Raw genomic sequence first — 25,943 nt, 5'->3', positions numbered from 1 at the left:
TCACATCTTGGAGCTGCACCACCGAGGGCAAAGAATAGTGCACCGAGACAGATGTACCTCCGCTGCAAGGATATTTCTCCTATAAATCTCTGAATCAACATTCGCTATCTGAAAATAGACACATATATTTTATGTCTACACAGAGGCGGGCATGCATAACACAGACTTCCCCCCCTCCCCGCTTTAGGAAAAAAAAAAGAAGAAGAAAAAAAAAATTAAAAATCAGTATTTCCACCATGTGAGCAGCCATGGAAAAAACCCAGAGGTTAAAACGCAGTCCGTGACTGCCATCTTGCGACAGAAGACAGAAGGCGACAGACTCCGGGCAAGGAACAAACAAGGGTTTTGGTGGAGCTGGCGAAGTCAGGATTTCCATAACCTCCAGTTTTCTTTACTGACATTTCCAAACTAAACAGTCGAAATGCAGGTGGGGGTAGGAGAGCAATATCCTTGACTCACTGACTCAGATGCAAACAGAGCAGAGCAGTGGGAAATTAAGCACAGTAGGGCTGTATATCCAATTATTTTATGTAACCAGCCTTAAGACCATCAGGAACTGAACACCAATTTGTTGGAATAACTCAGTGCTTAAGAAACCAGCAGGTTGTTTTTCCTCTAAGTTGTTGTGCTGACATTTTAGTGCCAGATGTCCAAGACTTACTTCCTTAAAAATTAACAAGCTTTTCCAAGCTATGGCCCTTGACAACAAGACGACATTATCCTCCCTGCTGAAGTCCAGTTTTAGCTTGGTGCACAGAAATAGATTCATCTATTGTTTTACTGTATCATTTTTCTACTTGTTTTTAATATGCTGGCATAAATCCATCCACCAATTTGCTCTTTTGTCACTAACAATTAGGAACAACAGAGAATTCAGGCGTGTTGAGAGAAATAAATTCCTAACAGGCAAAAATTCACCAGCTATCCAAATGAATTCAGGGTTGAATTACAAAAACAAAAAACCAACCCTGCCCGGAATTTTAGAAGTAATAGTAGTAAGGAATGTCATTCTTATTGTTGTGAAAGGGAATGCAGTCTTCTCTGCATTTTCTTAAAAAGACTAAACTATGCATTCACCTAATCTGAGACCTAAAATCTCCTAAATCCAAACACCTGAACCTCTCAAGTAACAAAATTCTATTTTTTAAGATACGAAAATTAACATGATGTTTATCCCGTAAGTTATTTAAAAACCTGCTGGACTGGAAATTTGTTTTGAACTTTCTACAATTAACCAGATGACAGATTTAATATAAATATGCTTCCAGCTACGAACTGCCAAAGGAAAAATAGCAAAGATAGAGGACTCCAAAGCACGCAGTGAGGAGAGAAGAATGGATTTCTAATGACCCCCCCCCACAGAGTGGCACAATATTGAATTGGTGACCACCCGAAAAAGAATGACATTGTAGTTAAAACCCAGGCCAGTAGCTGAAACTCAAATTAAGCTAATCCTTTCACAAAGCGGTGTGGAGCTAGTGACAACACCAGCTGAGAGCACTACGTTAAAGAGGGCCTGGCGTGTTCCAGCTGCCAGGCCCCCAAGGGACACACACCTCCAGCATCCACAGGCACAGGTTTGGGTAATGTAGTTGGGGTAAGTAGAAGGTAAATCCAACTAAACTCAAACAGGGCCACACGATTCTGTCATCTCTACCCTCTCCCTCTTGGCAAGATGGTCTAAAGTTGCCCAGCAGTTATTTTTTGCATTTTATCATCAGCACGGTCTCATCGTTGGGGCAGGTGGGAGAGGATTTGCCTTGTAAATATTATTCAGTATTTTGAGTTTGAAAACCACTTGGAAACATTTGGTGCTTGTGTTACTGCTGACGGATGGGATTGCTTTGCCTGCCACATACCTGCTTGCCAAATGGACGTCCCCAAATCTACCTGTGGAGACTTCCTGGCACCAACAAATCCTAGGGCATCTTCTAAAAACTGTATCTTCTTGCTAAACTGCATCTCCAAGATGGGGATTGCTTCTGGCATCTTTGCTGACAAGAGCCGGTAAGAGGTGTCGGGCTTCCCAATAAATCTCTGTCGGACACTGATTTCATACGGCGTATGAACTCTGATATCATCCACATCCTTTGATTCAAACCGGTGAATGACCTGAGAATTGCAGTCACTGATTTCCAGGCCAGAAGCGAAGAGCGTGAGTTTTCCTGGCTTGACATTTGAGTCTGTTCTGTGGGTGATAATAACTGGAATTCTAATTATGATTCCTTCCTGGTTCTTCGAATCGGAAACTGTGGCAGTTTCCTTTGGCTTGGTTTCCAATGGCGCTTTCCAGAGCCTGCTGCTAAATGGCCACCAAGAAGGAGATTCGAGCTCAGTCAACAACCTAGCGGAGACAAGAGAGTGTTAGAAGAGTGAAAGCCAGTAGCAGGGTCGTGCTACCCCACCAGTTCAAAGCAAATTACCGCAGACACAATGATTTCTTAATACTGAATCCAGCCCTCTGTTATTTCGCTTCTCAAACCTATTCACAGCTCACCAGGATCCATCCGTTTTAAACACCAGCTTTTCTTCATTTCCTAACACTTTGGAAAGCGGTCCCAGAATCTCACTGTTCTGATGTAAGAAATCCAACTTCCAACTGGATTTATTCAGGCCAATTTACACCCATCTGGTTCTTCAGCTAACACTGCCTTTTACCTCAATGTTTCCACACTTGGCCATCACCACCACTGCCTTTTTTTGCTTCTTTATACCTCAGCCCCACAGTCCGATGCCACCTTTTGCTTTGTCCCCACTCCCAAATTCCCATTGCCAGTTAAAACACTAACAGTGCAAGGTTGAGGCTGAAAAGCCCAGCAGCGACTGCCCGCTGGGGTCCAGCATCTGCCTCACCATCGGTTTGGGGTAAATCCTGAAGGGGAGAGGCCTCCTGGGTGGCAAACTGTTGCCTTAGCTTAGAGATAACCAGACTCCATGAATTAATTAAGCAACTGCTTCCAAGGAAGACCATTGTATAGCCAGAACTAACACAGCCTCTTATTTCTAAGCAAGAAGATAAGTAGGCACCTAAGTAGGTACCTAAGTTTATCAGCTGTGGGCAAAAAGGATGTAACACGCAGTTAGGAAGAATCAAGGATATGGAGGACACGATCATTCTGTTCTATTTGCTATCAGTATAGCTCATTCCCCTTTTCTGGGCTCCTCTCCATCACAATCACCGATCTCTTTGGGTCTAAGCCTCATCAGTACTCTTTCCGCCAAAAAAAAAAAAGGGGAATCAGAGGAAAGGTGGTAGTTTTGGTTTGATTTTCCATGTGCCGTGCTGCCTATCTGTTAGCATCCCTTTCCAGGTCTAGACAAGAATTGGAGGCAGAGCCACAGTCAGCACCAATGACGTACCGTTGCCAACACTCCTCTCACCCCCTGTCACCCAAACCCACCCTGCTAGCAGAGGATCCTGTATTTCAGGATGACTTGAGCCTCAGTGGCCGGAAAGAAATTTTGGGGCCAACTACATCTCCCCACGCAGTCAACAGTAACTTCAGATCCCTCCCACTGCTCAACCAGCCATGTCCTCTCTCACCCACCAGCAGCCTCTGGTACCCACCTCGCATCTGAGCCAAAATGGTTCATCTCCAGTTACAGGTAGGCATAGGAAGAGGCAAGTCAACCCTCTGGGATGCATCCACTGCTCAAACAATCCTACACCACTGGAAAACAGCGGTGAGCTGGCCGGAACATCCCACAAACCAAACCAGTCTGCAGGCCACTAGCCTGAGCAAGATGTTTTAAAATGGAGATTTCTCAGCCTACCCGTCAGTCACTGAGCAGAACAGGAGAACCACCTCTGGAGGCACAAACAGCTTCTCAATTAACTAACGGGAGGGAAGAGGTTCTGTTTAAACAAAACCAAAAAAAAAAAAAAAAAGCTCTAAGGAAGCTCAACTCAGACCAGAATAGTGTCCCGCGTGCTCCATAAATACCTTAAAGACTATCCAGTGATTAGGCATGTGCCACTGGCACAGCAGTTGCATTAGGTGCTTCTAAATAAGCCAGACCACATGTAATAAAATCTGTAATGAAACACTGTGATCTTACTGATGCTACAAAATACTATTATATTAACTTAAATTCTACAGAGGCAAGCCTTATCAGACCAAAATACAAAGCACTACTGCTTCACTGCTATTTTGGAGAGTCAGGGGTTTTTTAATATGGCTTTTTATAAAAGTAGCGCCTGATAAAATATGCATCACAGCAGTGCTCCGCTCAAGATACTTTTTGTAATGATTTATTTTCCACGAGAGAATCAGAGAGTGTCTACAGAAGACTTTGCAATTTTAAAATCCTGTTTACTTTGTCTGTATACAAAGTCTAATCTGAAAGAGGAAGCTCTAACTGAACACGCTTTGTTTACTAGCTATCAAAGTTCTGCACTGGCTACAAAACAGACCTACTTAAAGAAATTCATCTGCTACAAAGAGCAGAAAAAGTCATATTGGGTGCCAACCACTGAATTCATGGATAGCAGAGGCAGAATGAATGGTTCCAAGAACCTACTCCCAACTAAAGCAAGAACATCAGATGTTTATGTAGATAGCACGCAAGATGAGTAATGGGTCTGGAGCTCTCCGCTGCCCTCTGAAAATGCTGCAACACTCCCCTAAAAAGGAGGGGGGAAGACAGACCAAAGGAGATGTAACAGAAAGTTGTACAATAACAGAATTTGTAATGGCACGGTATCATAGATTTAGGGCTGAATTCTGAAACTATGAGGTTCAACTTAAGTTCAACACAGAGTACGACTGAAAAAGCCCTAGGCTCCACTAGCACACACCATCTTCCAAATTAAAAGCCATGCTCTAACCTACCTGCTGTAACTGAACAAATGACCTGATCTCATTTCTACAGAGCACAAAGCACGTTTTCTGTCCTCTTGATGTATGAAAGAGCTACAAGGTACTTCAGGGCAACAACAGCCTATGCCTGTGTCAACCTTTGAAAAGTCATTGAACTCCTACCCCAGTATGCGTTCGCTCATCACATTCACCGTGAGAAAGGCATGTGCGTTCACTTACTGAAAAGCAGCTGCAATGTGACAAGTCTAAACTGTCTAAACTTATTCTGGATAGCTTAATTTTTATCACTTTGTGCCTTCACCCGTCTCCTTTCCCCTTTCCCCAGGGACTGACATCCCGGCTGGGCAATGCCTAATTTACAGTCAAGATTTTTCTGTTGCACAGCCCCAACAAAGGCTCCAGCCAACTCCTCTGGCCTTCCACGGAGGAGTCATCCCTCTGTATCAACAAACTGTATGACCAGTCCTTATATACAAATGAAAATTTGCAACTAGAGTACCCTGTCCTCTGATAGTAATATATTAAAAAGGAACCAGTGAATCTGGCTTTCTGTTTATTTTTGGTCTTCGAACATCTGCTAGCACGTCAGGCTCAGCTCTGCTTATCTGCACACAGTTCCACTCAAAGCAGCTGTATATACCCAAGCATACATAAGAACAGAATTAATAATCCGAAAAAAACCCACACATACAGGCAAGATAAAATTAATCACAGTTTTAAACATATGAAAGTAGATAAAGGGCCCTGGTTCTTTTTATAAAAGACACAGCCATCAAACTGGTGTCGTTTATACAACCTCGAACTAACGGACGCAAAAGTTCATTTCCTTCTGCACAAAATCTGCTCTGCATGCAAAATGGTCCCGCATGTAATTACTTCTCATCAAGTTTCTAAAGAAAGCAAGAGTCAAAGAGCCTTAACAGGCATATTTATCTATGCTAATAGTCTGAATTTCCTCATATGCAACAACCAAATGAGCTTCAGTCACGGTCTCCCAGGTTTCTACACCGGTTAGGGACATGAAGAAAAATGCCCTCAGGTTAAGAGAAGACCTTGTGGGTGGGAGGGAGTGGGGAAAGCAGCTTTTTTAGAAAAAAAAAAAAAAACACACACAAAAACTATGCGAATAAACCAGGTGTTAAAATTCCCCCAAAAGCATAGTGCAATTACAACACAGTTTGGCTAATGGATTCTGAGCTGCATTTCAGCCTCTGAGCAAGCTGGCCAAACTCTTCATACTGTATATAAAACAGAATCCCAGCTAACGTTCGGTCAATGCCTTCCTTTATTTTTCCATTTTTAAAATCAAAGCATCAAGCTCTTCAGATTCATGAGGACAAATAATACCTCCCAGTGCATCTTAACCCAAAACAAAACTCTCTTCCAAAAACAATGAGCAGGTATTTGTTTTCCTACTCATTGTTTATTGCCACAGAACTTTAAAAGCTATTGCTGAAGCTTTCAGTTGTCTTGGCTTTTCATTAAAGGGTATGGAGAATATCACCAGAATCATTGTGAAATCAACACCTTCTTTTAGACATGATATCCGTCTAAAAACAGAGGCTTCTTCCAAAAACAACTAGTTTGAACTTCATTGTGCTTGTTTCTTCATGCAGGTGTTGGAGCTTCCACAAAGACACTCAGAGCTATATATCTTCAAACATTACAGTACTACTCCTAACTTTACTGTCTATTTTGGATTGCTATCGAATCCAACTTGCAGCATACCAAAGAAGAGAATAATTCACTTTGAGTGTTAATCATTAAATAGTAAAGTCACAACGTTCTGACCAAGACACCAACCATTTACTATTCACATCGAGTTCTGCAACAGCTAAAGTTAAGCAACATCTCAAATGTACTCCAAATCTTTTATTTTATTTGCCTAAAGCACGTGGTGGCTATTTTTTTTTGAATTTTGAGTAATTTATTGAGATTACCACAAATAGTCTAGCATTGTCTCTCTACTTCTTGCACCCCCAGACTCTGCAAAGCTCAGTTCAGTGCTGCTCAACACTGCTCATTTTCTTCTCAAAATGTATTTATTCCACCCAGACCTAAAGGCAGGGAGTATTCCATGTAAGGCTCAATGCAGTGTAGTTTTACAGCACAAATAAAGGAGCACTGTTTCTACAGCCATTTTCCTGACTACATCCACACCGCAGACCCAACCCTCGCTCTTGTGCGTAGCTGGGAAGCAAGTACTTGTGAAGGAAAGGGCAAATAAAACTACACACATTTTGCATGCAAAAAGCAGCCTCAAGAGCTGACTTCCATGCACAGAGAAAGGAGTACAATCTACTTGAACTAAAGATTAATTGGCCTTTGTCCCCTGATAACTCTGGGAAACTGTCTCCAAGTCAGCAGCCCATCTGCCATATTCAACATTTCCTTTGATAAAAACCAGAAAAGCCAAACTGTGGTTGCATTTGCTGCGAACAGCAAAACAGGATGGTCCAGGACCGGCAAAATTAACCAAACCCAACTTCCAGTATTTTTTTATTTATGCATATTCTAGGACACCTAATAGAAATGTAAATGACATATCTTGTCCTTCAGTGGGGATGTTAATTTACACCTCTTTCCCCTAACTGGTTGCCAATTCTCTCAAAACTTATAGGTTGTTAATATTTTGGCGATCTCTACTATTTCTGACAGTTGTGGCTGAAACTTATAAGGGCTTGAAAAGTTATTTGAAGGAAAGAGGACAGGTATATATAGACAAACAGCTTCACCAGGGTGAAAAAATGTCGCACAGAAGGGAGGACAGAAAGACAGAAACATCTTATAACAAGAACTAGATACACAAAAGGCGATCACAAGCTTAGAGTTTCACTAAAAGTCAACAGTTTAATTTCCTAAAGACCTCTGTGGATCTGCCCCATAAATTTCAGGCATAAACAATACAGTCCCACAACCTCTGCTTAGCTCAGAGGATGCTCCAGTACCGTACCTATCTGCCACATCCATATCCCCTTCGATCCTGTTGAGTCCTCTCATGATGTTATCAAACTGCTCGCCCTGGTAATGCAGCACTTTTGCTGTGTCCTCCAGTCGCTTCTGCGATCCAGTCAATAACCCGGTCAGTTCTTTTCCCTTTGTTGACTGCAAAGCTGCTGCTTCTGCTCCTGCCCCTTCACTTGACAGCAATTGCTCCCTCCAGAAGTGCTCAAGGATGTTGAACACCACATTTCTGCTGGGTTGCAGAGAACTGAACCAGTGCTTGGTGCTCTTCTCTAAGATGGTAAGAGAGCTGAAGATTAAATTTGAAGATTCCTTCTTGATCTCACTGATACTAGAAAGATGGAAGTTGACCAAAAGCTCCCCAGTCTTGTCAGCTATAAATTTGATCGCAACAGGAGTCAGAGATAGTCTGCCAGAGACCCATTGTTTGCTGGTGTCCAAATAGTACGAACAAGGCCAGCTATGGATACGTATGTCTTCGTTCATCAGCTCGCCGTTCAGATCCTCTTCTACAAGAGCAACGCTCTCAAAGCCAGAAGGAGAAACTAGAATAAAAAAAATGCAACAATCCTTAGCAACGTATAAAAGATGATGTTACAAACACTCATAAGTAATTAATCCCATCCACAGCTGGCTTCCAGTACTTTCATTGTAACCTTTCAGGTGCACACCTAAGAGATTTGGAAATAGGTACGGATGGGTTACAAAATTTGATAATCATTCCTAACCATCCCAATATCTCCTTCAGAAAGGCTCGCTCTTTCTGAAGAGGACCATCTATATTATTGCCCACTCCATAAAAGCACTGCCCCCCTTTTTATAATGTTCTCATCATATTCCAGCACTTGATTTACAACAGCACAAACTTCAAATGACTATTGCATTAATCTCCTGGGTATTTAATACCTGCTGTGTGGTTTTGAACAGCAGAGGTGCTTTATAATTAGATTAGTCTATACGTTCACATGTGTATGTTCATATTTTTGAGTGGAGGGGAACCTACCAAAACCAGAATCATGAAAAACATTTACTGACTTTTCTGAGTCTTTCACATACCCCTTTTTACTGGAAAATGATCATTTAAGAAGTTTTCCATTCCCCACCTCATCATCAGAAGCAGCTTCCCACGGACCAAGAGGTACTGAAGAAAACCCAGAATAGACCAAAACATAAGCTCATTGATGTATATCTACAACAATCACAATAAATAAATTGTCCTTCCAATTCCACTCTGATATCTCAACATTCAGGTATGTTAAGAACACACCCAGACTGTTTATCCAACATATTCAACAGTGCAGGTCAAATCAAAATCTCCACTGACCAGAATTCATAGTCACTAAAAAAACAGCAACACACAGCCACAAATATTCTTCAGAAATCATCATTATCTCAGACCACCACTCTTGGTCTCAGGAGACTTGCAAAAATATCTACCTTATAAAACTCAAGTCGATAACAGAACTTCTGGTAGAACAATGCAGCCAAAATAACCCCCCACAAATCTGCAGTATTTGTTCTGTGAAATATCCATTTCTACCAAAGATGTTTGGAAATAGGAGTTTAGAAAGAACTGCAAACCACTTAGCAATGCTAAGTGGGAAAACCCTGATGGACCCAAGTGGAACTTAAGATGAAAAAGATGCCACCGTGGTACTGGAAGAGGTGCTGCTGGCCTGTCATGCAGAGCCATTCCAGACACGACAGCAGAGCAAGCAGCAGCAGAACCAGCAGAGGCTTAGAAGAGCCAGAAGAGCTGACTCTACTCACGCAGTGTGAATGGACACAACATTCAAGGCAATGGTGATTTCATCGCACCTCTGTGACAGGCCATATTTTCCTGGGAGCCCATGATGCTATGTGATGACATAATATTAATGCTATAAGACGTGCTCATCGCTATCTGGAATCCCAGCACGAAAACATGGAGCTGTCATATGTCTCAGGCCTGGCTTGCTTACATCAAAACAAGCTCAAATTTGGAACGGTAAATTAAATTAAATGTATCTGGAGCGGCATCTCTCCACACTTCTGAAGAGGCTTCTTGTATCCAAGGGTCAGATTGTTTCCTGTAACATCTCCTTCATAATCCTACAGCTTTCAGCACTTCACTGAAGACCAATTACGTTCCACAAGTAACTTCTTTGTGAACACCCATTATGTAATGATGATTTAATCACTCACATATTCATTATCTTCTCAAAGCCTTTGATGTATCATGGCCCAATTTACAGATTAGCACCATAACATTATCTCAAGGTGTTCTGCTACTTGAATAGCGCAATAAATGAGAAGAGCCCCACCACAAAATCCCCACTTAGGTTGACACTGACACTAATTACAGCTTTTTACTTCCATACATTTGTTCCCCTTAAGGAAATGTCTAGGAATCCTAATGCAAATTTTAAAATGTCCTTTAAAAAGGTCCTTTTTCAGGTGAAAATTCACTGGTGCGAATTCCTACAGCACACTTGAAGATCTAGTGCTTTCACGCTTAAAAAGAGCACTCTAAATCTGAGTCCAGTTCCAATGACGTCTTTTATTAAATATATTCAAAACTTCATTATTACTGGATAAGGACTACTCACAGAATGCCATATTCCACAAAAATCTTTACTTTGGTTTTCATACCTTATCTCCATGGCATTATGAATTTTAGTGATGCAAATGGAAAAAAAAACAAGCCGTAAGGTTACAAAACAGCGAGAGTTTAAAGTGAAAATTCTCAATCTGTTTTTGGGCTAATAAAACCAAAGTCCTAGAGAGACAACTTCGCACCGTACTATGGGCCAAAGAGAGGGTGAAAAAACCCACAGAAATCTGATTTAAGTGAGTAGCTATAGCCAACAAAACAATGAAACGTTCTAGGAAATATTATTTCTTTCTCAATCCTTTGCTACATAATTTCGTAATTTGGAGAAAAACCTAAAAGCTCTGGCCTCAATTCCTCTATCTAGAAAAAGAAGGTAGTTCCTCTAATATAGCAAGGTTAGATTACCCAGATCTGATGGCAAGAATTTTTTATTTTTCCAGCCTGACTGGGCTTTGCGAGAAGCCAATTATTATAATTTCTATTTAAAGGTTATTTTCTTTCTGCCATACACAAAGAAACAGGAACAAGAAAAATACTTTTTAACTAACAGTCAGATGTGAATGCAAAGAAACAAACAGCAGCAGTGGGATTCCAAAACAGCCATAAACAGAAAAGTATCCTTTTACAGGATACTTTAAGTGGAAAATGTTTCTAATATGGATACGCAATTATGTGCTGATAACAGTATACTTTTTATTACTATAACAGACAACTCTGTCAGTTTAAACAACATAAATTACCTTAGTGACACTTGAACCTAAATCCTGTTATAGCTTTATTAATCAGGATTTACAAATTACTAATCATAATTGAGCTTAACTGTTTGACACTGCCTAGATATGAAGTAAATACTATAGCAAACAATAAACATCTTGTATTATGCCCTCAAGCTCCTCCTAGCCTAAACGTATTGCAGAGGCAAATGAAATCTACTGAAGAGCTCCCACCAGACCCAGAAAAAAAAAAAAAAAAAAAAAATTAATCAGCAGCCTCCCAATTTATCAAACCAGCAGATCCCAGTCCACACAAAGTAGCCGACATCCCCTTCACCACTCTGCACAAGTCTTCGCTACCTCCACTACTTTCTGAAAATCTCATAAATATCAGCATGCTGTTCACAGCAAGCTGTTACCCTGAGATGTTATTTCATAAATAAGGTATATAAATAACGATAAAACCAAGACACTGAAAGATTATACGCCTTGCAGAGGATCACAAGGGAAACCTGGAACCAAGCGCAGGTTTCTCAATGCTCACTGCTGGGACAGGCGTCGCAGAACATAATGTTATCTGAAAAACAACTCCTAGGCCATGCTAACAGCAACAACCACCTTCCACCAGGCACAGCCATACTAGGGAGGCAAAAAGAAACTGCAAACAAGCAAATGACTCTCAAACTTCTGTAAAATCTCAGCCTAGAGCCCACTTTCACGTCTAAGAGTTCCACACACTCTCTTCAACCACCACTAGCTCCCCATCAGGACAGTATTTTCTCTCAAGCCTGCTCTCTATCTTTAGACTGTGAAAATATTAACATCTGATGCAGTCTCACAACTGTGCCATAAAAAAAGATCTTCCTAAACCGTATCTCAAGCTCCTTACCTCTATCTGTAGACGCAGAACTCACAGGCAGCCTTTTGGGGGCTGCTGCCCTTACAGAGCTGTCCATCTGTAGGTAGAATTTTTTTTCCTGAGTACTTCTTTCTCTTCAAAGTCCAAAAGAGCAGGTAAAAAACCCTGAAGCTAAAGCAAAAATCCTACTACGCCCGTTACCAAAAGGAAAAATATATAAATAATAGAGGATGTATATTTAACCCTGGATCTAGCAGTAAAACAAGTCCTCTCAGTCCGGGAAAAAAAATGAAGCAGTCACTTGACCTGTGTATATATATGTGTACATGCCTTGAGTCATATGATTTTTGACTCACCTGAGAGCTTAAAGGCTTTGCCTGACAGTCAGCTCCGTTCTGTGCCTGAGGCCAGAATCGCCAAGCAAAAACTTATTTGGTAATCAAATCCATTCATTGTTTCAGCACATTTTTCCCCAATATAGTATATAGCATACTACAACACAAGACTTCCAGGAATCAGATTAAAACACATGAGAAATTTTACCAATGTTAAACAAAAAAAAGAAGAAACCATCACAACTATTTGAAGTTAGCTGAAAAAGTCATTAAATATGTACTTCACCTATGACAATGGTGCATTGTGTTGTATAATGTTGGGCATTAACCTGTGATTACGGTTTTTGAGCAGCTAAAAATCAGTATTATCCTATTACTTTTGTAACTCTCCTCGAGTCAATATTAAAGAAACTTCTTTATCTACTGGCAGAACTTTGCCTTTTATAAAACAGAACCTTGTCTCTGCTTCTCTCTCTGATTAGTTTGTACGGCACCTACACGGAGGATGCCTCACTGCACTTGAGCTGTGAAATGAAAAGCAATGTTAAATACACTGACTTCACTTCTGACGTAAACAGTGAACTCACCGCTAAAGACCAAATAGCTTAGCTACTGTCCTTCAAAATTAATATTTTTTCCCCCCCATATTTCCTAAACCTTTGACAATCCCATTTCAGAAATGCAGAGACCTAGGCCTTCTTCCATTTACACAGCTCGTTTACTATGAGGAACTATTACTCAAAATTCAGAATTTCTCTCCTCTCCTCTTCCTATCACTTTACTTTGACCCCACCACCTGAGGTTGACCATTATGTCATTCACCATTCTACTACTCCTAAAACATGATTAGAAATGCCTTATATTACAAGATATGGAATATTCATAGTTTTGTAAAATACACTGAAAAAAAAAGCCAATGGGAAAAAAAAAACACAACAAACAAAAAAAAACCAATGCAACAACAAACAGATGCAAGTCCTTTAGAATGCCATGCAAAGGAAAAAAAAAAAAACACACACACACAAAAAAAGGCTTTAAATTACTTGTAAACACAGCCAAGAATAAGTTTATGAACTTGAGAGGGTTACAGTCCTTAAACCACTTCCCTGTATGCAATGGAAGAGGAAGAGATATCTAAAGGATTTCACAATAAATTCCTACATATTTTTTAAAGAAAAACATGTTGGCCTACATGTTTGTCAACAGACCAGATGACACAAGCAGTCTCTCCCAGTCTGGGCTCCCCAAAACATTATCCACATCCTGTAAATCGCCTCTTTTTTTGGTAAATAGTTTGTCTTTTGACACATCTGCCTCTCGAAACCGAGCATAGTACCATACACAGCTACACACAGCAACACAGAGCAAGAACGAGGATTAGCAGCAGAGACTTGTGGATTATATTTCCGTCCGCGTCACCACAACATTGTATAAATTCTTTAGTTAACACATAACTCAGGGATGTTTCTATAAAAAGGAGGTGACTCACCTCCTCTTGTGAAGTGCTTTGAGATCATTCAATGAAATGCAAGCACTACTAATTACCCCAGGTGTGAGAAGATGCTTCATACACCAGGAGAAGGTGCTGTCAGCTCATGAACAGACCACCATCCCTTCGCAATGTCTACCTCAGAGCCTCCAAAACTTAGTCACAGATTCTTCTCATCATCATTTCTGCACCCATTTCTAATGTGTTGGTGTTTGTTTACTTTTTCTCCTCCTTCACGGCTGAAGTTTCCATTGGGTCATTATCTTTGGTGGTTTGTTCCCAAAGCTACCATCAGGCAAGTGATGAGTTAAAGAGTCCTGCAAGCCCAACAACCCCCATAATGAAAATGTTTATAAGGCCTACCAAGTGACTCTCCCCTCTTTTTTAAGTAAAGGCATGAGATGCAGTTCCACCAGCTTTCTAACTCTATGATTCTCCAAATGATACTACGAAATACTCAGGGGTGACTCTCCAAGAGGTGCAGCAGGCAAAGACACACAATATCTCTCTACTATGGCACACAGAGAAATTCAGCCCCCTTTGTCTTAAAAGATCAACAAATCTCCACTAAAGAATGACTCTAGACCGAGGGGCTTCCCCACATCAACATGTTTTCATCCTTCTATGGAAAAAACATTTTGATTCCACTCCATTTCTAATACAAAGCAACTTTATAGAAGACAGAAGTCCCACCAACCTCTCCCAAATACATTTAAATATGGAACTGCTGCAGTTCCCATCCTTTAACTCACATCAAACCCCCATGCTTTACAGAATCATAGAATTGTCTATGTTGGAAGAGACCTTTAAGGTCATCAAGTCCAACCATCAACCGAACACTGCCAAAACCACCACTCGTGTGGTGTCCCTCAGCACCTCATGTCCCTCAGCAAACCATGTCCCTCAGCACCATATCTACTCGTCTTTTAAATACCTGCAGGGATGGCGACTCCACTACTTCCCTGGGAAGCCTGTTCCAATGTTTGATAACCCATTCAATGAAGAAATTTTTCCTAATATCCAATCTAAACCTCCCCTGGTGCAACTTGAGGCTGCTTCTTCTTGTCCTACCACTCGTTGCTTGAGAGAAGAGACTGACCCTCACCTCGCTACACCTTCCTTTCAGGTAGTTGTAGAGAGCGATAAGGTCTTCTCTCAGCCTCCTTTTCTCCAGGCTAAGACCCAAGGCTTCCCCACAGCCAGACCTACCTCTCCCTTCATGTCCACCCTACTCTTATAGAGTTAGATATTCAAACCTCCATTCCCACAGCTCCCCCCAATTCCAGGCCGGACCCCCATTCCTTCCCCTAGGCCAATCTCCACCCTCATCTTTCTCTCAGCCTTCACAGAATCATAGAATAGAATCATAGAATTGTCTAGGTTGGAAGGGACCTTTAAGATCATCCAAGTCCAACCATTAACCTAACACTGACAAAACCACCACTAAACCATGTCCCTCAGCACTGCGTCCACCCGTTTTTTAAATACTTCCAGGGTTGGTGATTCCACCACTTCCCTGGGCAGCCTGTTCCAATGTGTGATAACCCCTTCTCTGAAGAATTTTCTCCTAATAGCCATCCTAAACCTCCCCTGGCACAATTTGAGGCTGTTTCCTCTTGTCCTATCGCTTGTTGCTAGCGGGAGAAGACCGACCCCCACCTCAACCGTTCGCTCTCTGTAAGTCAGACTATTCAAGCCCCTGTTTCCACAATGCCCCCCGCCCCAATCTAGGCCAGACCCCCATTCCTTCCCCTAGGCTAACCTCCACTCTCATTCTCCCCTCAGCCTTAGGCCAAACCACCCTTAACCAGATACTACCAACCTTCGCCTTCCCCTCAAAGCTCGGCTAGACCGCCTCCCCCTTTCCCCGGCGCCGCTCCAGGCCCGGCCCCGCACCCACCTCTCCCAGCGCAGCGCAGCCGGCCGGCCCCCGCATCCACGCTCTGCGCATGCGCCCGCCGCCCGCTCCTATTGGCTGAGCCGCTCTCCGCTGCGCTCCCCCTTCTCGGCCCCCCCCGGGCGTCGCCCGCCGAGCGCCGAGGTTCCGGGAGCGGTCGCGGCAGCCAGTCCCCTCCGCCGCCGCCGCCACTCGGCCCGGGGTCCTGCCCCGCGGCGGGGCGGGGGTGAGTATCCCTCCTCCGTTGCCCTCTCCGCTCCCGCGGGTCGCGGACGCGCGGGGGTGGACCGAGAACCCAACGCAGGGATGGCGTGTGCGACGCCCTGTGGCGTCCGGGTCCCCCCCCCCGACCAGCTCCGGGAGCTCCCTGAGGGGGGGAACCCCCTCATGGCGGCCCCTTTTCCCCCCTGAGCACCCTGGTCCCCTCTTCACCCCTGGTGTTTCCCCTCTCCTGAAGCCCACCCCTGCAGGGTATGTGGCCTCACTTGCCCTCGGGCCTCCTCCCTCCTGCTTTGTGCTTGCTCCCATCCCCGCTTCCCCGGACACCTCCCTTTTATTCACTGTTATTTTCGTCTTTTTAATCTTTTCCTCTTTAATCTTTTTAATTATTGCTGCCTGTGCCCTAGAGAAAGGTCTGACGAGGGTGGGGGGTGCCAGGGCCTCTATCTTCTCCTGACAAAGGGGTGAGCCCCAATAGAGTTGCTGGTCTGCAGTGGTTTCCCAGGCTCCCAAATATTTAGGGATTTTCCTTCCCTCCACCCCAGCAATTAATTCATTTAGCAGGGATATCCCACTGAAATTAATGTTTCTGCTGTTTTAGGAAGGAACCAGCCTTTGCTGGTTGCCCCCAAGAGAGCGTTGTCACCCTGGCAAGAAGGTGACGAGGGAAAAGCAACATCTTCACCATCCATAGGGTGACTTTATTGTCAGATATCCCACCGGCATTAAACATTATAAACTATGGAAGATCCTAATTAGCCCAATGTGGTGGGATGTTCCTGCACGACTGCTTCTTTTACCTCTGGTGGTTTATATTTTCCTGTGAGTTATGGATTTAGAGACTCAAGTCACGTTTTAAAGCTGGTTTTTTTTGTATCTGGTCAACGCTGCCTTGGCTAAGCCAGGAAGAGTATCCAGCCTGCATGGACAGGGCAACATTCGCCTGTTCCACTGCCTTTTTTCGTGACTACAACAGTTCATCTCAGGGCGCATTCTGCCTCCCAGGAGGACACGTTGACTTTATTGAAAAAGTAGAATCATTCACTTACTCAGACTTTTTCCGGGATTATTTGATTCCCAACCATCCCTGTATTTTCTCAGCTAAATTCACTGAAGACTGGGGCAGCAGGAGAAATTGGGTTACTTGGGATGGAAAGCCTAACTTTGATCATCTGCTGCAGAAGTTTGGTAAGTCATGTCATTTTTGATACCTAATTAAAACCTGTATGTTAAATGACAAAGCTTTTTTTTTTTTTTAATCTTAGAAATAGAACTGCTAGACAAAACCAAACAATTCTCCATACTTTTTTCTTAGTTAATACGTTCATTTCCTATACTTACTCACACTTTATGTTTTGCAGATTCCAATCTTGAATTTATTCCCATAATGAAATAAAATAAAAAGTGTTGTATAATTTAACCATACCAATTTATTTACCTGCTTAACTTTAACCACAGGAGTGGCCTGACACTTTCGCCAGGCAAGGTGAAAATATCCTGTAGTTGCACTGAAATATTTCTTCAGGCTGTAAAATATTAGTGTATTAATAAGAATCAATACCCCACTCCTAGTGTAGTTTAAGAGGAAAATTCAGGTCAAGTTAAATAAATAATTTCTGGTCTGAATTACGTTTGCCTAGAATGATGGTGTTGGGAGGGAAAGCTGGGCTAGGCATTGTTGCTTTATGTGTTTGTACTGTACTTGGCATGATAGGGCCTAGGTATTAGAGGCTGCTGCAGGGGATAAGGTTAAGGAAACTTAGTTTCAGCATCAGTTATTCTGTCCCCACGTGGGCTCAAAGAGTTTATATTTCAGGAGAGGCTGTAGTACCTGTTGCCAACTGTGACGTCAAGGAGTACAATTCCAACCCGAAGGAGCAGCTTCCCTTCAAGGAGTATATAAAGTACTGGAAAGAGTACATTAAAAATGGCTACCGTTCATCCCGAGGGTGTCTTTATCTAAAGGACTGGCACCTGAGCAGGTAAGAGAACACTGTGGAATTCCTTGCAGAGCAGAGAGCTGCCGTGGAACCTTAACACTCAGCTTTTAATGCCCCAGTGTTTAAATTCCGGCACTGCTTTTTGTTAGCACTTGCCCACCAAAATATCAGTCATGTGCTGCACAGTTCTTGGCATACTTCACACGGTGAGATCTTTAAACAAATCATTTGTTCTTGAAGATGCTGACATTCTTGAGCACTTTCCTTTTCATCTATGTTTTAAATGACGGTATGTTATCCCTGTGGAGACCGTGTGGCTGAAACATTTGGCTTTTATTTGACTGCTACAATGCAAACCTTACTTCTTAAGAAGAAGGGGGATGTTTCTAATTATGTTTAATTCAGTGACTGTGTGTGAGTTATAATCCTTTACTATCCTTTTGTTTTAATATTAACCTTCCCTGTCGGTAAAGTTCTCTTCACCCTGTACTGGCTTTCCTTCTCCTCCAGCCCGCTGCTTGCGAGGTGGATGCATTGTCCATTCCCCATTTCTGCGTAGGACTTTTATGTCTTTTCGCTCAAATCTCTTCTTCCTTAAATGTATCCTGCTCTTAATTTATCTTGTGATCACCTCTTTTCATTTTTGAGTGTGCCAGGGACTTGCAATAGAGGAAGTTTGTCAGGCTCTGCCTCCCTGTTTGTCTGCTTTCCCAGACACCACTGCTGTGGCTTGCCTACAGAAAGTCTGCAGATGCAGCCTAGGATGGGGAAGGGGCAGCGTATCCCACGGGAGGAGGCCACACACTTGTCAAAACCCCACAGCCTGGTTTCCCTCCTAACCCTCACACCCCCAACCTGTCATCCAGTTGGACCAACCAGTTTTGCAGGCGTCTCATCTAAAGAGAATGTGTCTATTAGCAACTGTCTTTGCCATAATTAAAAGGAGTCTCCCAAATAGTAGTTAACAGTCACAGCTTTCCTGGGAGAGAGAAAACACTATTGTGTGCGTTTTGCATGCAACTCAGAGTTATTGATGATATGAAGGAGATGCCAGCAAAGTATTAATGGCCTGTTAGAGACCTGGTTGGTCTCTTTATCTGGGGTTTGGGAACTGAAGCAGAAGGAGCAATGCTGCATTTTTCTGAGACAGACTTCCAACACGTTATCTTTTTAAGAGCTTTCCCTGAGCAAGATGTTTATACAACCCCTGTGTATTTCTCATCCGACTGGCTGAATGAATACTGGGATGCTATAGCTGTGGATGATTACCGGTTTGTCTACATGGGACCTAAAGGTTCATGGTAAGGCAGTATAGTTTCTGTCATTCTTACATACTCTTTTTTTAAGATTAACATTACAGGGGATTATCACATTGGCCTTCAGGATAGCACGATGCTGCAGAGGCAGCGTGTGGCCATACGGTACAGTGTTGTACCTGAACCTAGCCAGTCTTGTTTGTTTCTCAAGCAGTTCATTTGGTTCTGGATGTGAGTCATCCTATTCAGTCAGCTAAAGTGCTTTTGCACTTCAAAAAGCCCTGGATTGTGCACACAAAATCTGCAAAAGATGTCAGCTAGCTTATATAAGGTTTTAGAGCAGAAGGTCTCTGGGGATCATCCGCTTTTTATGATTTGCAGAGTCAACAGAAGCCTTGGAGGGGCGCGGATGAGTTGGTCACATATTTTGCAGGCGAAAAATTAAGTCCAGCATTGGTGATAAAGTTGCATTTACAGTATTCTCATCAGTTCACATCACAGAATCTCCTGTCGTTGAGGTATTTGTGGGACAGATTCAAAACTAACTGATGGAGAAGGGCAAAGGCTATAAAACACTGTTATACTATGTAGATATAGTGGCCTTTTAATACTTAAAGCAGTCAAAATTAAATGAAGAGGGTACAGTTTGGGATCAGGTTTGCATAGTGAAGGTTGATTTCTGTGTGTATGTCTGAGTCTCAGAGACTTTAATTCATCTTACAGCTTTTAAGTGTTGTCTTTACTTTACTTTAACCTCTGATTTACCCCACAGGACTCCGTTCCATGCCGATGTCTTCCGTTCTTATAGCTGGTCAGCCAATATATGTGGGAGAAAGAAATGGTTGTTGTACCCTGCAGGACAGGAGGAATACCTCAAAGACTGCCATGGCAACTTGCCCTTCGACGTGACTGCACCTAATCTTCAGGACAGGAGCGTTTACCCTCGCTACAACCAAAGTCAACCCCCTGTTGAAATTGTGCAGGAAGCAGGGGAGATAGTCTTCATCCCCAGTGGATGGCATCATCAAGTTTACAATCTGGTAATGTGACTTGATACCAACCTTTTCATAACCTAGAGAGATAATCAGGCTTAAATCACCTCAAACTTTTATTGCTACAGCATGTTGTGGATGCCAGAAGTCTTTAACTGGGCTGCGAAAAGGTTTAGAAGGTTCACAGAGGAAAGGTCTATCAGTAGCTGCTCAAGATGATGGCTAAAAACAAGCCTGAACTCATAAGCTCCTTGGCTCATTGACCACTAGAAGCTCTCTGAACCCTCTTTTCTTATGCTTTTCCTCATTAGATGCCACTAGTCACCAAGAAACAGGATGCTAGGCGAGATGGACTTATGATGAGGCTGTTAATCTTGGTTTCTAACTGTAAATCATAATTTAATAATGGAAAAATGCTAACAAATTGGTCTTCGTGATGACAAATTAACAGCCTTGATCCTTTCTCCCCACCACTTTCTCCCACCTTTGTGCCCTTGAAAGGTATGCTCAGACAGAGTGGAACAAGATTTGATTATTCAGGGAACTTAGAAAGAGACAGTCGTTCCACACAGTGCTGGTATTGGTGCCAAAGAAGCAGTTCTGTTGCTGAGGAGTATGATTTTACTTTTTGCAGCATTGGTGGCGTTACAGCTGTTTTCTCCCACTTTCCTATGCAGAGCCTAGTAACCATTTAAATTATTCCTTCAGGAGGATACCATTTCCATTAACCACAACTGGGTGAATGGCTGCAATGTGGCTATAATGTGGTGCTTCCTGCAGGATGAATTAGCAGCTGTCCAACGGGAAATCAATGAATGGAAGGACCCTATAGACGATTGGCACCTACAATGCCAGGTACAACAACACGATGCTGGCGGCCTAACTCTCTATTAGAGGATCATATATTTCTGGGGTGCATCGCTCCACCGTATGAGGTCTAAGACACACAAGTCCTTAACCTCATACCTGGAATTAGTACGTGTTTCATACAGAAGTAGGACCTGGTGACAACTTCATTTTGCAGGAAATCAAACATTGCTTTAGTGACACAGGGAAAGGCTTGTGCCAGTGCATATTTGCTATGTCAAGGAGGTTAGGATGTTGTCTGAAAAACTAATGCCTCAACTGCTAGTATTAGCATCAAGATCAATCCTTTATGGAGTATTTACATCCCCCTTTATAAATATAAGTGCTTTTTAACATGAACAGAACTGATAAGACAAACCCCATGCAGAAGAACTGATTTGAAGACCATTCATGATGAAACAGTGAATCTGAAACAAGCAAAATTAAGGTGAAGGTGGCAGCAGGTTTCTGTGTCTGCAAGGTGATGCTTTCAGACCACATAACTATATTGAGCAATGTTACGTCTTGTATGCTTCCAAAATCTTAAGCATGAAAAAAATGCAAAGTTTGTTTCTGGAGGCTGTTACTGCTGCTTGGTTGATAGCCTTCAAAAATAGTTTCAAAAAACCCAGTCATTTAGTACTTGGAAGAAATAGACTGCTGCTTTTTGGGCTAGTGGCATTTCAAGTAAGGTAAAGAATTTTAATGCCGTGGGGGAATTACAAAAAAAAAAATAATTAAAAATTGTTACTTATGATTCCAGATAGTTATTAGCTTGATAAAATATGTTATTGTAATTCTTACTGTACATTGCTGTTTTTTTTCCCCCTAGTTGATCATGAAGTCTTGCACAGGTATAGACTACAAGGAGTTCTACAACTTCCTCAAAGTTATTGCAGAGAACAGGATTTCTGTCTTGGAAAATGGCCTCGATGACGAAGCTTCGGCAAAGAACACTCCCAAAGCTGCCATTTCCACCTTGGGCATGCTCCATGCAGTGTTTGATTTAAAGAGGACTGTGAAGGTGTTAACATCATTGAGTGCTAATGAAGATTTCAAGAAACTAGACCTGACGTCACTTTCTCCACCTCCGGAGGCATTACTCCACCACTTGAAAGCAGCAATAGATACAGCGCTACTCTAACTTCCTATTTATTATGTTCTTTGTAAAATGAACCTTTTGCAAAATGGGTGTTTGTAGAAGACTGACTCCTCCCTGTTTAATAGCAGTTTAAGTACAAAGAGCCTTAATATAGAGTGGGGAGAGAGTACATTCATAACAAGACTGAATACTTTTTAAGTAGACACCATTTGAGTGTCTAGAGTAATTACACAGGAAAACCAAAAATCTCAGATAAAGGAAAAACCCAAATCATGTTAGTATTGTATTATGAGCCCTGCTGGTGAGTATGCATTCAGGGAAGGGGAACAGAAATTCTCTGTGGGTTGAGCTTAGGTCTGTCAGGGCTAAACACTGAACTTTCAGAGGTCTGCACCATATGCCCTCTGCTTCTGACAGCAAACCTGCACTGCAAGCTCCAGCAGTCAAGCTCTGCTTTCTCTGGTCACACCTAAATTGTTTTAAGACCTGTCCTGCTTCCAGGTGCAGCTCAGCCTTTCTTTTTCTTTTTTTAAATATTAGAGGATCCTATTTAATTAGCTTCCCTTGAAGCCTGAGCTGGCTCAGCAGCTGTAGCCTGGATGTGGAAGAGCTGACTCTACTATTTTCCTGTACAGTGGCATCTCTCTAAAGCTGAAAGTCTCAGCTAGAATCAGCCTTCACGCTGCTCCAGGGTCTTCAGGATTACATTTAACGTATCAGGAAGCTGGAGTCCTGGTAGCAAATCTGCTAGTAATAATTTAAGCATGTGATCCACCCAAGCTCAAAAGGAAGAACTTGAATGTACTCTCACATTTCTACACTCTTTCAAGGCACAGTATTTTAATCAAGCAGAGATTTGATTAATCAGGGAAGCTAGCCAGTAGCCTCGTGTTATCTCCTAAAAGAAAGCCATGCTGTTAACTCACCAAATAGCACTACTGCATGGTTAACATAGCACAATTTGCAACCCGATTGCTACTCTTGGTCCAAAAGGGTGTTTTCCAGTGAAGTATCCCTCTTGCTTTTACTGGTTGGTGAGAAAGCCTAGAAGCACAAATGGCTGCACACTGTTACCTTATTTGGCCCTTTTCGGGCTCACTTGAATTATTGCTCAAGAACTTCCTCTGTTTTCAACCAGATGACCAGTAAGAGCCACTAATAACCCTACGTTTAGAAAATGCAATAGTAGAAATCTTCAGTAGGCTGAAAAAAAATCACATCGTTTTCTAGATAGTCCTGTGGAGTTCGTACATGCATGCATTTTGCATGTCCTATTTTCTAGTAGAAGTTCTGCATTTTTGACTAGGTACCTGAAATTCAAATCAATACCCAGAGCATGGAAGAATACAGTATGGAGAAAACAAACTACTTTTTTTTTTTTTTTAAACAGCTGTGACTACATCTCAGTGATTCAACCTTCTGGCAGGGTGTTTCTTTAGACTGGAAAACTGCCAGGTTTAGGCAACTCTGAAAATTAAAATTTCACAGCTGTTACTTACGGCTGTTTACAGGCAGCTGGAACATTTTTCCTTATATGAATAAGGTGAGATTTCAGAGAGGTGAGGAACGATGGTTTAAAGTTGACAAGCAGCATACTGCGAGGACAGCATCGGTTTGGGTTTGTATTCCCCGGTCTCACCGCATGCTTGTGGAACTGGTTTTGGCACCAACAGCTTTAAACGCTGCAATTTTATAAAGGGTTTGCTTAGATAAACAGTACTTTTCATTTCATGCCTCGTGAAGCTGGAAGGGCTGTGTGAAAACAGCAAAACTACAAGTCTAGATTTACGCTGAGAACCCAGTATCTCGACATACCGGGCACGAGTTTAGATGCTGTACTGTCCAGCAGACCGCATCTTCCTTTGGATGGATGGCATGAGTTTGTTACAATGCAAAAATTCAGGCAGCAGTTTTGGGGGAAGAGCTATCATTTCTACAGTTAGTTCCTCTTCCCTATGCAAGGCTGGTAAGAAAGAAGATGCCTCTTCTTCCTTACCCGCACGGTGGGGTGGCTGAAGAGATGTTCAAGTAAAGGAAGGTGGGTCTCAAATACTCATTTTTTTTCTCACCTCAGCTGTCTCTGCACCACAGCATCTTCAGCTCTGAAAATGTCCAAGAGCCGTCCTTCGTAAGGCCTGCTAAGGCTCCATGTGATCAGGGCAAGACAACGAGGTAAAAAAATAGTAGTTTAATTGCAGGAAATGATCTTAAAAGTTTAAGCCATGTTCTCCTTGCTGATTCAGCAAGGAACAGAAGCACAAAAATTGGTTTTATTGAGTCAGGCTCTCTTACAATTACATTAGGAAACTGTTTGTCGTTCAAATTCTCCATTCCTATGAACGATGGTGAGGAAGCCACCCATTTTCTTGAGTTAAATAGAGGAAAGCAAATTCCCAAATGCCTGAAGACAGCAACAAGATTGGAATAAGAAGTATGCGAGCCTGCAATCTCTCTTAAGAATTAAAATAGCTTTATTTAAATACAAAGTTACTGTAAAACATACACTAGGATACTCTCATACCAATATATTAACTATTGTAATCAGTGTACTATTTATTAAAGCATAATACTTGTCAGAAAAAGGAGGAAACAGCCTGTAGAGTTTTGTTTTGTTTTTCTTAAGTCATAGACCTGGACAATTTCAAGTTAAACTGTAAAAAAAAAAAAAAAAAAAAGCAGGTTAAAATCTAGTTCAAAAAGAGCTTTTGCTCTAAATAATATGCAGCTCAGACGTTACTATTTTTGTCTGATGGTAACAGGATACCAAATATCCATTTGCCTTTTATAAAGGCAGCAAAAACCAGTGTTTTTTACAGCTCTATCAGTGCAGAAATCCAGGTGCATTTATGTTTTCTCTCACCAGGATTTGAGATTTCTCAGCCCGGGACAACGTATGTCCTTCCTATTAGGCACACGTGCCCCCCTGCAGAATGACAAAGCAGCACTAGCGTGGTCAAGGTGCGAGTGTGATATCCCTGAGATTGAACAGGAGGCTGCAGGGGATAAATATACACTTGTAAAGTATCATAAAAGAAGGAAATTAGTTCAATAGCAGCTTTACAATACAATGGAGAGGTACTGAGTTTGGCCTGGGGGTGGGGGAAGAGGAACGGAAAAACCTTCCTCTTGGGGATACAGGACAAGGCACCTCACTCCAGGAACAGGTTGAGGAGCATGGAGATGGCCTCTCCTGGCCACGCCACGACCAGAAATAGTCCCACCAAAACAAGATCTTGTGGTTTCATTTAACGGCTTTCTATAAAACCACCTCCCTTATGTCAGTTCACCAGTGCAAAATGAATGCAGCGTCCGAGAGAACAGTTCAAGGAGGTTTCAAGGCAGATTGCTACTTGCAGGAAAGTGAAATAAAAACTACAGGGCAAAAAGAAACCTTGGCCACTTTCCGCAGAGAAACTCCCAAACACGAGCTGAGGTTGCGTATTGAAGGCTTTTAGCTCAGAGCACCTGTATCTCTGTGCTTTACGACCACAGCTAGTCAAGGAGAAAACCCAGCAAGAAACCCTCATCTGATAAATTAACCGTTCTTCCCTTTATAAAGGCAGCCGGAACAGCAGTGAGTTGATTGTTTCTTCACCCAACAGTGTTTGGTCAAGGAAGTGCGGCAGGGAGGAGGCTCCCTTCAGGTCCCTCAGGAGCTGTGAGGCACCTGGCAGTTCTCTCTCTGGTGGAGTCTCATCCTCTGTATGTGTTCGTAGCACGACTGGGCAAGGAAGAGAACAACCCATTAAGGAGAAGGTTTGGAACTTTGGGTTAAAATCTGGTCTCTTGCACACAACGGGAAGCCATGCTGGCCCATGGGCTAGACAAGAGATTAGATCTGCACATCATAAATTAAAGATAAGCGTATTCTCTAGACTAGAAGGAAAATAACCTGTGCTAGGCATATAAAATTAAATG

The 25,943-nt window shown here is 42.3% G+C and overlaps 3 protein-coding genes across 14 annotated transcripts in view; 1 reads left to right on the top strand and 2 right to left on the bottom strand.

Moving 5' to 3' along the window:
• Positions 1 to 15,730, bottom strand: part of SNAP47 (synaptosome associated protein 47) — a 55,765-nt gene extending 40,035 nt beyond the window's left edge. For 3 of the 8 annotated variants that reach the window (XM_074573882.1, XM_074573885.1, XM_074573883.1), the window contains exons 1-3: positions 11,980 to 12,077; positions 7,774 to 8,329; positions 1,860 to 2,344 (exon numbers count right to left, since the gene is read on the bottom strand). In XM_074573882.1, coding sequence (XP_074429983.1) covers positions 1,860 to 2,344; positions 7,774 to 8,329; positions 11,980 to 12,046 — 1,108 coding nt within the window. In that variant the 5' untranslated portion in view covers positions 12,047 to 12,077. Of the gene's footprint in view, positions 1 to 1,859; positions 2,345 to 7,773; positions 8,330 to 11,979; positions 12,078 to 13,773; positions 14,091 to 15,595 lie in introns of those variants that run through there. The other 5 variants (XM_074573890.1, XM_074573886.1, XM_074573884.1 and 2 more) reach the window with 4 other exon arrangements.
• Positions 15,731 to 15,779: 49 nt separating this feature from the next.
• On the top strand, positions 15,780 to 24,612 carry JMJD4 (jumonji domain containing 4). Of its 2 annotated transcripts, none has more exons than XM_074573880.1 (7): positions 15,780 to 15,896; positions 16,491 to 17,077; positions 17,706 to 17,871; positions 19,005 to 19,130; positions 19,858 to 20,125; positions 20,786 to 20,932; positions 21,756 to 24,612. In XM_074573880.1, exons 2-7 carry the CDS (start codon positions 16,813 to 16,815, stop codon positions 22,065 to 22,067), a joined length of 1,284 nt encoding a protein of 427 aa, XP_074429981.1. In that variant the 5' UTR covers positions 15,780 to 15,896; positions 16,491 to 16,812; the 3' UTR covers positions 22,068 to 24,612. The 2 variants fall into 2 exon arrangements, with proteins under 2 accessions (XP_074429981.1, XP_074429982.1); XM_074573881.1 differs by lacking the exon at positions 15,780 to 15,896 and adding an exon at positions 16,003 to 16,141.
• ALS2CL (ALS2 C-terminal like) overlaps positions 24,229 to 25,943 on the bottom strand; it is a 49,211-nt gene continuing 47,496 nt past the window's right edge. For all 4 annotated transcript variants that reach the window (XM_074573876.1, XM_074573875.1, XM_074573877.1 and 1 more), the window contains exon 26: positions 24,229 to 25,746. In XM_074573876.1, coding sequence (XP_074429977.1) covers positions 25,675 to 25,746 — 72 coding nt within the window. In that variant the 3' untranslated portion in view covers positions 24,229 to 25,674. The remainder of the gene's footprint in view (positions 25,747 to 25,943) is intronic.

This window comes from Larus michahellis, chromosome 2 (assembly GCF_964199755.1).
Source record: "Larus michahellis chromosome 2, bLarMic1.1, whole genome shotgun sequence".
Classification (NCBI taxonomy): domain Eukaryota; kingdom Metazoa; phylum Chordata; class Aves; order Charadriiformes; family Laridae; genus Larus; species Larus michahellis.
Note: the sequence above shows the minus strand (reverse complement) of the source record. Positions and strands in the feature narration are given on the sequence as shown.

Bases quoted from the DNA above. Each gene is read 5' to 3' on its own strand.
- JMJD4 (XM_074573880.1), top strand. From the start codon at position 16,813: ATGGACAGGGCAACATTCGCCTGTTCCACTGCCTTTTTTCGTGACTAC. The intron at 19,131-19,857 runs GTAAGGCAGTAT...TTTACCCCACAG, and splicing joins ATGGGACCTAAAGGTTCATG to GACTCCGTTCCATGCCGATG. The intron at 20,933-21,755 runs GTACAACAACAC...TTTTCCCCCTAG, and splicing joins ATTGGCACCTACAATGCCAG to TTGATCATGAAGTCTTGCAC.